The sequence below is a fragment of the Eimeria maxima genome, genomic scaffold (assembly GCF_000499605.1).
Source record: "Eimeria maxima Weybridge genomic scaffold, Emw_scaff386, whole genome shotgun sequence".
NCBI lineage: Eukaryota > Apicomplexa > Conoidasida > Eucoccidiorida > Eimeriidae > Eimeria > Eimeria maxima.
In genome coordinates, this window is record NW_013566470.1 from 1 (window position 1) to 12,500 (window position 12,500).

The 12,500-nt window shown below is 50.8% G+C and overlaps 3 protein-coding genes across 3 annotated transcripts in view; 1 reads left to right on the plus strand and 2 right to left on the minus strand.

Moving 5' to 3' along the window:
* Positions 1-366: 366 nt before the first annotated feature.
* Positions 367-2,798, minus strand: EMWEY_00031090 (OTU-like cysteine protease domain-containing protein, putative; the record flags this gene model as incomplete). Its single annotated transcript, XM_013481693.1, has 3 exons — positions 367-562; positions 773-2,482; positions 2,644-2,798. 3 exons carry the CDS (start codon positions 2,796-2,798, stop codon positions 367-369), a joined length of 2,061 nt encoding a protein of 686 aa, XP_013337147.1.
* Positions 2,799-4,290: 1,492 nt separating this feature from the next.
* Positions 4,291-8,417, plus strand: EMWEY_00031100 (hypothetical protein, conserved; the record flags this gene model as incomplete). The annotated part of the gene is made up of 4 exons (XM_013481694.1): positions 4,291-5,297; positions 5,536-5,887; positions 6,091-6,190; positions 6,427-8,417. The coding sequence occupies 4 exons, from the start codon at positions 4,291-4,293 to the stop codon at positions 8,415-8,417; spliced, it is 3,450 nt and encodes a 1,149-aa protein (XP_013337148.1).
* A 1,218-nt stretch (positions 8,418-9,635) lies between these two features.
* EMWEY_00031110 (Chromosome II, complete genome, related) overlaps positions 9,636-12,500 on the minus strand; it is a gene marked incomplete at both ends in the record, with an annotated part of 13,253 nt that continues 10,388 nt past the window's right edge. The window contains one exon of the mRNA XM_013481695.1: positions 9,636-12,500. This exon is cut by the window's right edge and continues 271 nt beyond it. Within this exon, the coding sequence (XP_013337149.1) occupies positions 9,636-12,500 (2,865 nt within the window).

Genomic DNA, 12,500 nt, shown 5'->3' on the forward strand with positions numbered 1-12,500 from the left:
ATATATATAATATACGCATAATACGTATAAATATATTGTTTGTTGTACAGTCTGTATATTATATATAAATATATACTATACACACTAATATATACACATATACATATATTTATTTATTTATATATTTATATATACAAATATATATAAATATACTATATATACATCTAAATATAAATACATATAAATACATATATAAATAATATGTATATATATAAATATATAAATACATACAAATAAATAAAAATAAATATGTATTTATATTTACGTATATAAATATATATATTTATATATATAAATATATATAAATAAATATATATTTATATAAATAAATATACACAATAAATATATTTATTACTACAAACAAAGTTAGACAGCCAACAGTCTTCTCGTTAATTCGGCCAAATCATCTAAACCCTTTTCCCCTTCAGGGGCCCCCCCCTGAGGGGCCCCTAGGGGGCCCCCCTGAGGAGGGCCCCCTTCGGGAGCCCTTGAGGGGCCCCCCTCCTTGGTTGGGGAAGAAGTGATGTTCGCTCCTCGTCTCCGTTCGGCACGAAACAATTCTCTGCGAAACGCACAAACCCTAAACCCTAAACCCTAGACCCTAGACCCTAAACCCTAAACCCTAAACCCTTTCTTTCTCCCTCCTCTCTGCTTTTTTGTCTCTATCTACCTAAACCCTAAATATAAATAAATAAATAAACAAATAAATAAATAAATAAATAAATAAATAAATAAATATTATATATATTATATATATGGGGTGTATCCTCACCTCTGTAATTTCTTTGCCTTTTTTAGCTCTGCTCTTTCTCTCTTACTTAATTTCTGCTTCCTCTCTAGCTGCCGCACCAGCATCAGCTGCTGCTGCTGCTGCAGCTGCAGCTGTTGCTGCTCATCTGCTGCAGCTTTGCGTGCAGCAGCAGCAGCAGCTGTATCCTCTTCACCCCTTCCAGCAGCAGCAGCAGCAGCAGCAGCATCCTCTTCAATGACAGACACCCCGCCACCTTCAGCAGCAGCAACTGCCACTCGATATGTTCGATACCTTCGTCCTGCTGCTGCTGCAGCAGCAGCAGCAGCAACTGCTGCTTCTCCCGTTGCTGCTGCTGCTTCTGCTGCTGCTGCTTCTACTGCTGCCTCCCCTGACACCCACATGCGGACACACGGCAACACAGAGATACGCAGCGATGGAAGGGAAGCAGCCCTCCTGCTGCTGCTGCTGCTGCTGTTGCTGCAGCAGCTGCTGCTGTTGCTGCTGCTGCTAATATAATTGACAAGGGGAGGCATCTCTATCCGCAGCATTGTGGGGCCCGCAAGGACCTCGCAGGGCAGCGGCAACTCTGTTGCTGCAACAAGAATCTTTTCTGCTGCTGCTGCTGGTGGTGCTGCTGCTGTTGCTGCTGCTTTCGCTGCTGCAGCTGCTGCTGGCTTCCCAGTAGGTTCCTCCCCACTGGATCCGTCTTCTGGTGCTGCTGTTGCTGCTGTGTCTGCTTCTTCATCTGCTGCATCTGCTGCTTCTGTTGCTCCTGTTGCTTCTTTTGCTTCTGCTGCCTTGGCTGCTTCTGCTGCTTGTGTTGCTGCTTCTGCTTCTGTTGCTGCTGCTGCTGCTGCTGCTGTGCGTCTGCTGTTGCTGCTGCGGAAACGAAGGGAAATTTCCTCAGTAAAAAAGAGACCCCCTATAGCAGAACCCCTCATGGTGGACCTGTTGGTGCTGCTGCTGCTATTGCTGCTGCTGCTGCTGCTATTGCTGCTGCTGCTGCTGCTGCACACAAGGTTTCCATCTAAGCTGGCCTCAGATGTACTGCTGCTGCTGCTGCTGCTGCACTGTTGCGGCTGCAGCGCCGCCACAAACACCGAGCGATTGCCAGGCCACTTGTTGGCCAGATCGCTGCATGCATTGCTGCTGCTGCTGCTACTACTACTATTGCTGCTGCTACTGCTGCTGCAGTCTGCAGGGGGAGTGACGGGCTGCTGCTGCTGCTGCTGGTGCTGGTGCTGCCTGCGTTGCCTCTCAGCAGCAGGCTCGCAGCTTTCCCATCTGCGGTGGGCTGCATGTCCTCCCAGCAGCAAAACCTCCATTGTTGTTGCTGCTTCTGCTGTTGCTGCTGCTGCAGCATCACTACATGACATCTGGGGGCCCCTAGGGCCCCCCCATACATTTAGGGTACCAATAAGGTCCCCTTTTCTTGATGAAGAAATAAGAGAGGAGCAGCAAAAGGAACAAATGTGTCTCCTTTCTTGTATAGAGGATAATTTCTTGAGAACTCTCTCCCTATCCTCTTCCCTAAGACACATGCTGCTGCTGCTGTTGCTGTTGCTGCTGCTGTTGCTGCTGTTACTGCAATTGCTGCTGCTGGTATGATTAGTTGCAGGAGATTCCCCAGGTTCACCTTGTGTCTTATGTTGGTGAGTTGTGGGGCCCCCCTGGGGCCCCCCCTGTATGCCCCCTCCCTCTATATGTTGTTGATCATTGGGGGCCCCCCCCCTATTGGTATTAAATGCCTCAATTTGTGCTAATGTAAGAGAAGAGGGGGCCCCCTGCCTATGGGTACTTAATCTAATTGAGCTATAATGCTCTCTTATTGGATCAAATGCTAATTGTAAACAAATTGCATTTTCGTCAAAATTCTGCATCTTCCATATTACCCATTGAGGGGCCCCATCTGCTGCTGCTGCTGCTGCTCCTGCTGCTCCTGCTGCTCCTGCTGCTCCTCCTGATGACGATGATGATGATGATGATGGGGAGGGGGATCTACCACGGGCATGAGATAAAGATCCTCTCCTTCTATCCGATCTTCCATTCTTATTCCTATTCCTGCTTCTACCATTCCTGCTGCTGCTGCTGCTGCTGCTGCTGCTGTTATTATTATTATTATTAGTATTATTATTTTCTTGTGGGGCAACATATATAAGGAGATTTACTTTATATGCTAAGGATATTGCCTGTAACTCTAATTGTCCTCCCCATGTCCCTTCTCTCCCCATTCGTCGTAAATAAGAAGAAAAACTTTCTTCTTCCTCATCAATAAATGCAGAAAAAAAAGATGTATTTTTATGCATATAATTCACTGCTGCAGCACGAACTGCAGCATGCTGATGCTGCTCACCATATAATTGATCTGCTGCTGCTCTAAATAAACAATTACCATCAGCTATTACTCTCTGTAGTCTTAGACCTGCCCCTAGGAGGCCTCCATCCAATGGAGGTTCGCCATAGGAAGAAGAAGGGGGGCCCCCCCTAGATCGAGAGGGGGCCCCCCCTGAAGGGGCACCCCCCCTACTACGACCACATATACACGACACCTCTGGAGATGTGGGCGAGGAAGAGGGAGATGGGGATGAGGAGGATGCTGCAGCAGCAGCAGCTGCTGCTGCTGCTTTTGATAGCAAAGGACGACCGCAGCCGCAGCGGCGGCCTGAGCCGCTGCTGCGCTGCTGCTTCTTCTGAGCCATTAGAGATGTTCTTCTTTAGATAAATAAAGATAATAATGACAATAAAAACTAAAAATTAAAAGCAAATAAACAATAAACCCTAAACCCTAAACCCTAAACCCTAGGGAATACACCAGGCGACTGTTTAGGCCCCAGCAAAAGACCGTCTGCAGCCCCAATAACAACAACACAGCTGCTGCTGCTGCTGCTGCTACCTTTGCTGCTGCTGCTGCTGTTGGTTATTTTACATATTTACCGTCGAGGAGGATATATTTTAATACTATTTGTTTCTCCTCCCTCGACTTCTTTAACAAAACAAACAAAGAAAGAGAAAACACCACGCATAGCAGCTCTGCTGCACGGCCCGACCGTGAACAACATTCAACGGCCTAAACCCTAAACCCTAAACCCTAAACCCTAGATCCCTTACGGGAAGTCAAAGGAAGCCTCATTTGCTGTCTTTTTATTCTTTTATTGCTTCCAGTTCACCCTACGATCCCCTGTGTCTTCTTAACGGGGGGGGCCCCTAGACAGGCCCCTGCTGCAGCATCCTGCTGCAGCAGGCTGCAGGGGCAAGTAAACCCTTTTGCTGCATTTGCTGCAGTGAATTCGTCTGCAGCAAAACCATCCCTTACTAACGTTACTCCTTACAAAGACTGCAGCAGGGGGCCCCTACGTGCTGCAGCTCCTACGGCCCCAATGCAGCAACAGAGCAGCATCCGGGGCCCCCCTAGCTCATGAGCACAGGGAGCCAACAGGCCAAAATAGCAGCAGCAGCAGCAACACTAGCAGCAAGAGAGCAACTGCTGCATCTGTTGCTCTTTACAGCCTTCGGTTTGCTCTACACAGAAGGGCTTACCAATGTGGCAAGGCAACTCCGCTAGAGGGGGGCCCCCAGGGGCCCCTCTCCCACCAACAGCAGCAGCAGCAACAGGAGGAGGGGGAGCAGCATCAGCACCTTCGTCTCCGTCTTCCTCAATAGCAGCAGCGCCAGCAGCAGCACCTACAGCAGTAGTTGGTACTGCTACGTCTACGACTACTGCTGCTGCTGCGTGCTCCTCTCCTCTTGCTGCTGTATCTGCATCTCCTGGGGGCCCCTCTGGTGGTCGTTTTTCTTTGGGTTCCCCTCGTATTATTTTATCTCTTTCTCCTTCCCCTGCTTCTTCTCCTTCTTTCCCTGCCATGCCTAACCCTCAGGTGCCGCTAGACGCGCAGGTGCCCCTAGATGCACGGGGGCCCCTAGACACACAGGGGCCCCCAGCCGTAGAGGGGCCCCCAAACACGAAGGGGCCCACAGGCGTAGAGGGGCCCCAACAAACTCCTCAAGGGCCCCCTCGTACCCACCGACATCGCGATGCCGAGGGGCCCCTCGAGCCGAGGGGACCCCCTGAGCCTCATGTTGCCCCCCAACATAAAGGGCCCCAACCCCCAGACGGTGGGGCCCCCCCCACAGGGGGTCGTCTGCCGCCAGCATCTAGACCTACAGGGAGGGGGGCGGCAGGGGCCCCTGCGGCCCCTCCAGAAGGCGTGGGGGCCCCTCCCTCCGCGTCAGTTGTGAAAGGCCCCATTGGGGAGGCGCCCCTAGGGGCCCCCTCTGAGGGAAGGGCCCCCCCTGCAGGGGGTACGCTAGCAGCATTTAAAGTACCCCTTTATAAAGATGGTTCGTCAGGCAAGGGTTTGTGGTTAGTTGGGGGGTCCCTCCCTGAGACAGTGGCCCTTAGGGGGCCCCTCCTTAGAGCTATTCGTAAACTTATTGAGGGTACTATTAAGAGACCAAGGGGGGGGGCCCGAGGGGGCCCCCAAGCCATTGCCGCTGCCAAAGCTGACGCTATCATAAGGCGACTTGACGCTCTTCTTGCGCAGGAGGGGTGTGTTCCTTCATAGGCTAGGGTTTAGGGTTTAGGGTTTAGGGTTTACGTGCTCGGGTTCAGCATGTGTGGTTGTTTAGAGTTGGGGTTTCTTGGCGGCACGGAGTTACACCGCATGCTGTCTTTCGTGTTTACGGTTTACGGTTTAGGGTTTGGGGTTTAGGGTTTAGGGTTTGGGGTTTAGGGTTTAGGGTTTAGGGTTTAGGGTTTAGGGTTTAGGGTTTATGTATGTGTGCAGGGAAGCACCAAAGCGATCTCGGGCACCGCGAAGGTCTGCAGTTCAACCAGTAGGGTCATGTGAGGGGGCCCCTACCGAGACCCCATCAGGGGCCCCCAAGGGCCCCCCTGGGGGCCCCCAGGGGTCTTGGAGTTCCTCGACTGATGGAGGAGATAGGAAGACTACAACAAAAGAAGGGGCACGGGGGCCCCTACGAGACTTGGGGTCCCTTGAGGTGTCTCTGGGGGCCCCCGATGCATCCAAGGGGCCCCTCGTTGTCTCTGTGCAGCGGCTGCCTCCGCTGCAGAGGCAGCAAAGACAGCAGCAGGAAACTCCTTCCTTTACAGATGAAGTCCGGCAAAAGCTCACAGCGGTAAGTAGCCAGGTAGCTAGCTAGCTAGCTAGATAGCTAGCTAGCTAGCTAGGTAGGTAGCTAGCTGTTTAGCTGGCTAGTACACCGTTGAAGGTGCTGTGTAGGGGTTACCGCTTGTGCTTTTTGTGTGGCGGTATGGAGGAGGTCATCTGCTGTTGCTTCTGCTGCGTGTGCTGCTGTTCCTGCTGCTGCTGCTGCTGCAGCAACTGTGCGAGTCTGCTGCTTCGCTGTTTGGAGCGGCGGATTCGTTAGTTGAGGATTTTAGTGGTTGTCCTGCAGCAGATGTTCTCCCTCAGGCCTGCGGTGGGTGGAGATGTCTGCTGCTGCTGCTGTTGCTGCTGCTGCTGTTGCTGCTGCTTCTGTTGCTGCTGTTGCTGCTGCTTGTGCTGCTCCTGTTGCTGCTGCTGCAAGCAGCAAAGGCTTTCGCCTCTTGAGGTTGCTGCTGCTGCTGCTTGTCGACTTCTTATGATAGTGGTATGAAGGTCCTTCGCAGTTCTAAGGAATTGCTGCTGTTGTTGCTGCTGCTGTTGCTGTTGCAGCATCGGAGGTGCAGCGGATGCTGAGCCGTTGCTGCGTATTGACGGGACCCCGCCCCTTCCTCCTATCTGCAGCAGAAAAGGAAAAGGATTTGGGCGCCCCCCTTGCAGGTCCTCGTGGATATGCTTCTGCTGCTGTTTTAGCAGAAGGGGCCCACCGGATACCTCTTGGTATGCTGCTGCAGCAGCAGCAGCAAATAGACCCTCATTGTGGCGATGTATACATTTCCCTTAAGGAGCCGTCGTCAAAGCAGCAGACAGAAGACCAACGGAACAGCAGCAGCAGCAGCAGCAGCATTACCAACAAGCAGCAGCAGCAGCAGCAACAGGAGGAGGAGGTTGTATATTCTGAGGATAAGCAGCGTCAACCAAAGAAAGAGGAGCAGCAACAGCAGCAAGAACAACAACAACTGCAGCAGCAGCAGCAGCATAAGGATGATATAATGATAAAGAGGCCTGGTGGTGTTGGTGGTGCATACATACCCATACAGAACGGCATCATGAGCAATAATAACAAAGAAGAGGAAAATAAAAGAAATATATTATATAATAATAATAATAATAATATAAATAATAATATAAATAATAAGAATAAAGAAGAAAAAGAAAAAGAAAAAGATGAATATTTTTCTTTATATGATGCCTTTTCTTCTTTCTGTTCATCATCGGAAGATGAAATGGCGGATGGCGTTCCTTTTGATGAGGCGGATGGATTAGCTGAGGTGTATGTACACCCTACAGCTGTATCCTTTCTTACTCCTAGAGGATTTGATCCATTAGGTATGCGTGCTGCTGCATTGCAGCAACAAACACCAACAGATCAGCTATGGGGGTTACTACTTTCCTTACCGCAGCAGCAGCAGCAGCAGCAGCTACATCCTGATGCTGCTGCTGATTGGATACGTAAACAAATCAGGAGGAGAAAAAGAATTCATAGAAGACAATTGCTGCTTAGAGCTATGCAACTCGAAAGAGCTGCTGCTGCTGCTGCACAAGGCAATTCTGCTGCTGCTGCACTGCAGCAGCTCAGACCACATGAGCAACACGAACTTAATAGCATCTATAAGCTGCTGCAGCAACAGCAGCAAATGCAAAAATGTCTTAAAAAAAGAAAACAAATGATGGCACATGCACAAGCTCAACAACAGAGGCAGCAGCAGGAACAGGAACAGCAACAGCAGCAACAGCAACAACACCAGCAACACCAGCAGCAGCAAACACAAATGCTGCAGCAGCAGCAACAATCAATGATGCAACAACAGCAGCAACAACAGGACCAACAGCAGCAACACTGCAAGCAAGAACAGCAACAACCCCACACCCTACAGACACTGCAGCAAAACCAAATTCCTATGCAGCAGCATACAATGCAGCAGCACCAGCAGCAAGTGCAGCAGCAACAGCAAGTGCTGCAGCAGCAACACCAAATGCAGCAGCAAAAACAAAACTCTGCTCAGGACAACCTCCTGATGGTGCAGCAACAAGAGCAACAGCAACGCACTCAAGAACAACAACAGCAGCAGCAGCAATTTCAACGGCAGCTGCAGCAGCCACACATGCAGCAGCAGAATTTGCAGCAGCAGCACATGCAACAGCAGCATTTGCAGCAGCAGCATTTGCAGCAACAGCACATGCAACAGCAGCCCCTACAGCAGCAGCACATGCAACAGCAGCACATGCAACAGCAGCACATGCAACAGCAGCACATGCAACAGCAGATGCTACTGCAGCAGCAGGTCGCGCACCAGCAGCAGCATCCGCAACCGCATTTGCTGCAGCAGCACCAACTGCAGCAAACGCAGCAGAACCAGCAACCGAGCTCAAAAGAGCAGCAGCAGTTGCTGCAGCAGCACAACCAGCAGCTGCAGCAACAGCACCACCAGCAGCAGTTGCTGCAGCATCAGCAGCACATCATGCAACAACCGTCGCAGCAGCAGCAGCTCGTGCAACAGCAGCACCTGATGCAGCAGCAGCAACAACTGCTTCAGCAGTAAATGCGGCAGAAACACCTCAAATCTCTCAGTCTCCTTCTTCCTCTTGAGCTGCTGCTGCAGCAGCAGCAGCAGCAGCAGCGGATATCCGTAGGCAGCAGGCCGTAACAACCGTAGACTGGCGGGACGATGGCTGAGGGATTTATTTTTAGGGTTAGCTACCTAATGGCTAGCTAGTAATGGCTAGCTGGCTAGCTAGCCCTTAGTAGCCCGCTATTTGGCACCCCCAGCTAGCTAGCCATAGTGGCTAGCTAGCCGTTTTTCTTGTGGCCGGTTAGCCGTAACTGGCTAGCTAGCCGGTTTTCTCGTGGCTAGCTGGATGGCTAGCTGGTTTTCTTGTTGCTAGACGGCTAGCTAGGTAGCTAGCTAGCAGGCTAGCTGGTTTTCTTGTGGCTAGTTGGCTGGCTAGCTGGTTTTCTTGCGGCTATTTGGATGGCTAGCTGGTTTTCATGGGGCTATTTGGATGGCTAGCTGTTTTTCCTATGGCTAGGTGGCTAGCTAGCTGGCTATCTGGCTAGCTAGCTGGTTTTCCCCTAGCTAGCTCCAGCTAGCTAGCTGGGCGTCTGGTTAGCATGCATGCGGTAAGCTAGATAGCTAGCTGCTTCTTCTGCCGCTATCTATCTACCTATCTATCTAGCTATAGCTAGATAGCTAGCTAGCTAGCTAGCTATCTAGCTATAGCTAGCTAGTATTTTCTCTGGTGGGGTTTGTAGGGGTAAATGGCTATGTATGTACCTACAGACTTTTTGTTTCTTCCTCATGCAGCAAATTCATTTATCCGTTGACTACTATTACATACTATTTTATTTTATACTTATTTATTTGTTTATTTATTTATTTTATTATATTTACATTGTATTTATATTAATAATATACTATATATACTATACTATATATATCTACCTATCTATATATATTAGTAAATGTTGCTGTATAGAGATATACAAATATATATTTATATTTGTATATATAATATATATAAAAGAAAGTAAATAAATATATATAAATATAATAAACAATAAACAATAAATAAAATAAAATGTAAAATAAATATAATAAAGAAATTTTTATTCTTTTTTTTAGGGTTTAGGGTGCATGCAGACTGCAGCACCTAAAAAACTGCCATTGATGTGAGGCGGTTGTTGTTAGACCCCATAAACCCTAAACCCTAAACCCTAAACCCTAGGGTTTGGGGGGTTTATATATACTATAGGCAGCTGGTTAGTTGTCGTAGAAACGAACACTACTTGCATTAACATCAGCAGGGCCTTCGCTAGATGCAGCAAGAAGATGTCTACGGGCGCACCAGTCTCCATTGGGTTGGAGTGTATAGGCAGCAGCTGCAGCAGCAGCAGCAGCAGCAGAAGACGTATCCATGGCAGGTATACCCTTACGAGCCTTGAGGGACGAGACGGTCTTCATATCTGTCATTGGGCTGCTGCAGAGCAACCGCGGATCCAACTTGGACATACTACCACCTGCTGCTGCTGCTGTTGCTGCAGCAGCAGCTGCTGCTGCTGCAGGCTGTTGACTTGAATTGACGGTGAAGCAGCAGAACCACACACTGACAGCACCAATAAACACAACAGCAGCAAACAGCAGCAAAGGAGGAGCAGCTGTCTCAAGGAATCTGTTGGATTCATTTTCTTCGTCGCCTGTTGCATCATAATCATCTCCTGCTGCTCCTCCTGCTGCTGCTGCTGCTCTATGAGGTTGGCGAGAAGCAGAAGTCTGCAGAACTAACACCTGTCTTGTCTTATCTCCTTCTACGTCTTCAATTATTATTTCTGTTTGTTCTGGCGCTACCCACTCAAGCACCACCGTCCCGCTGCCATCATCATCAGCAGCAGCAGCGGATGCTGCTGCTGATGTTGCTGCTGCTGTGTTAGCTGGGATACTAGGAGAGATCCTTAGAGTAAGGAGAGGGCCGCGACGGAGTGTCTGTATGGCGAAGGCATTATTAGATAGACGGATAGTAGGGAGGGCATAGGACAAAAGAGGGAAAAGATGAACCTCTAGAGGCCACTTGCTGCTGTTGCTGCTGCTGTTGTTGCTGCGTGCAGAAGCAACAGCCACCAGCATTCTGTTGCTGCTGTTGTTGTTGCTGGTGCTGTCGTTGGTGCTGCTGCTGCTGCTGGGAAGTGCGAACTTGAGCATTTGTACTGCAGGCTTGATGCGCAGCAGCGCATCAGCAGCAGCAGGCAGCAGCGAGCCGTCAGAAGCAAGCAACAAATCGCGACTTTCTTCATCTTGTAAGATACGGAGAGGCGCAGCAACAGGCCACCGCATGCAATGAGTCCAGAACACCTGCTGCTGCACCTGCTGCTGCTGCTGCACCTGCTGCTGCTGCTGCGGTTGCTGCTGCTCCTGTCGCAGCGCCAGTGCTGAGGCAGGACGGCTCAAAGACAGCTGCAACACCGCCTCCGATACTGGTTTGCTGCTGCTATCGTTGCTGCTGCGCTGCAGAAGCTGCATGCAGCTTGGAGAACGAATGCCCTCCACTTTATCCGACAGATAACGCCAGCTTCCCCCCTGCTGCTGCTGCTCTTGCTGCAGCATATGCAGCACCTGTTGCACCGAGAGCCTCTTTCGCTCCCGCAAGACGCACACTGGCGATGCCGAGGGATGCTGCAGGCCCCCAGAGCCCAGTTTCTGCTGCTGCTGCTGCTGATCAGCAATAGGGAGGAAGAGGGTATTGACTTTGTAGAGTAATTGGAAGACTTTGTCTGGCAGATGGCAACTCAAAGACACACGCGAGTTAAACACAGGAGACACAAAAGTCATATCCCGCCACTCCTGCTGCTGCTGCTGCTGCTGTTGCTGCTGCTGCTGGGCATTTGCTGTTGAGCTGACGGGTATAAGGGCTTGCATGCGGAAGGACAACACGAAAGAACCCCCCGCTTTTAATGCGGGACAACGCGGCAGCTGCAAGTCCTCAGCATCCACCCACTTCTGCTGCTGCTGCTGTTGCTGCTGCTGTTGCTGCCATGAGAAGGCCGCACTTTCGCACGTTGGTTGTGCGAGAAGACGGAAGCGTCGAGTAGTTGCTGGCTTAGCTGCTACTACTGCTGCTGCTGCTGCTGGTGATGCATCTATGATACGCACAGCAGCAAGCGGAGTTCTGTGCTGCAGCAGCTGCACCTCTGGTGTAGGGAGAGCAGCAAAAGCAGCAACAGGCCCCCCTCTGCCTGCAAGACAATCGGCAAGGCCAACAATAACCAAAGAAGAGGGGTCTGAAGACTGCACGCCTCCAAGACCGATGCAGCTCTTGCTGCTGCTGTGGTTGCTGCTGCTGTTGCTGCTGGCGATTGACAGGCCGCCGAAGCCATATTTCCAAGAAAGGAAAGCCGCGAGGGGGAACCGCCACGATGGGCAGCAACCGCCGTTGATGCTGCTGCTGCTTGATGCTGCTGCGGGTCCCCCTAGCAGCAAATCTGCTGCTCGCTGAGAGTCGAGCCACTCTGCTTCCAGGCCTCTCCACAGCTGCTGAAGCAGCAGCAACACCCCATCAACCCTCCATGATGGCGGCAAAGCATCCAGCGTTGCTGCTGCTGCTGCAGGTGATTCGCTGCCTCCTGGTGTCTGTCTTGACACCGCAGCAGCAGCTGCTGCTGCAAGGTCGTTGATTTCGAAGTCAACAACCAGTACCAGGTTTTCCTCTCCGTCTTCTTCTACTGCACATTTGTGTTTTTGTCTTTCTGTTGTTGTTGCTGTTGCTGCTGCACTTGGGAGCTGCTGCAGCAGCTTGAGGCCACGGACGGTTACAGCTAGAGGGAAAGGGGCTGCTGCTGCAACGTTGGAGTTGGTGCTGCTACTGCTGCTGTGCTGTAGAGCGTCTTCCACGAGATGCTGCAGCTGCCGCTCCAACGGCCGTTGCACGCGCGGCAGCATTAGCAGTGCCATCATCTCTTGCGTGCTGCAGGATGCCCCCCCGCGTTTTCCTGCTGCTGCTGTTGCTGCTCCTGCTGTTGTTGAATCTGCTGCGTCTCCTTGCCAGGCGTCAAGGGCCTTGACGAGAGGCGCTGCTCTAAAAGCGAGCTGCAGGCGGAGTGCAGCAGAAGCAGCAGCAAGCTCCGAAGGAAGCAG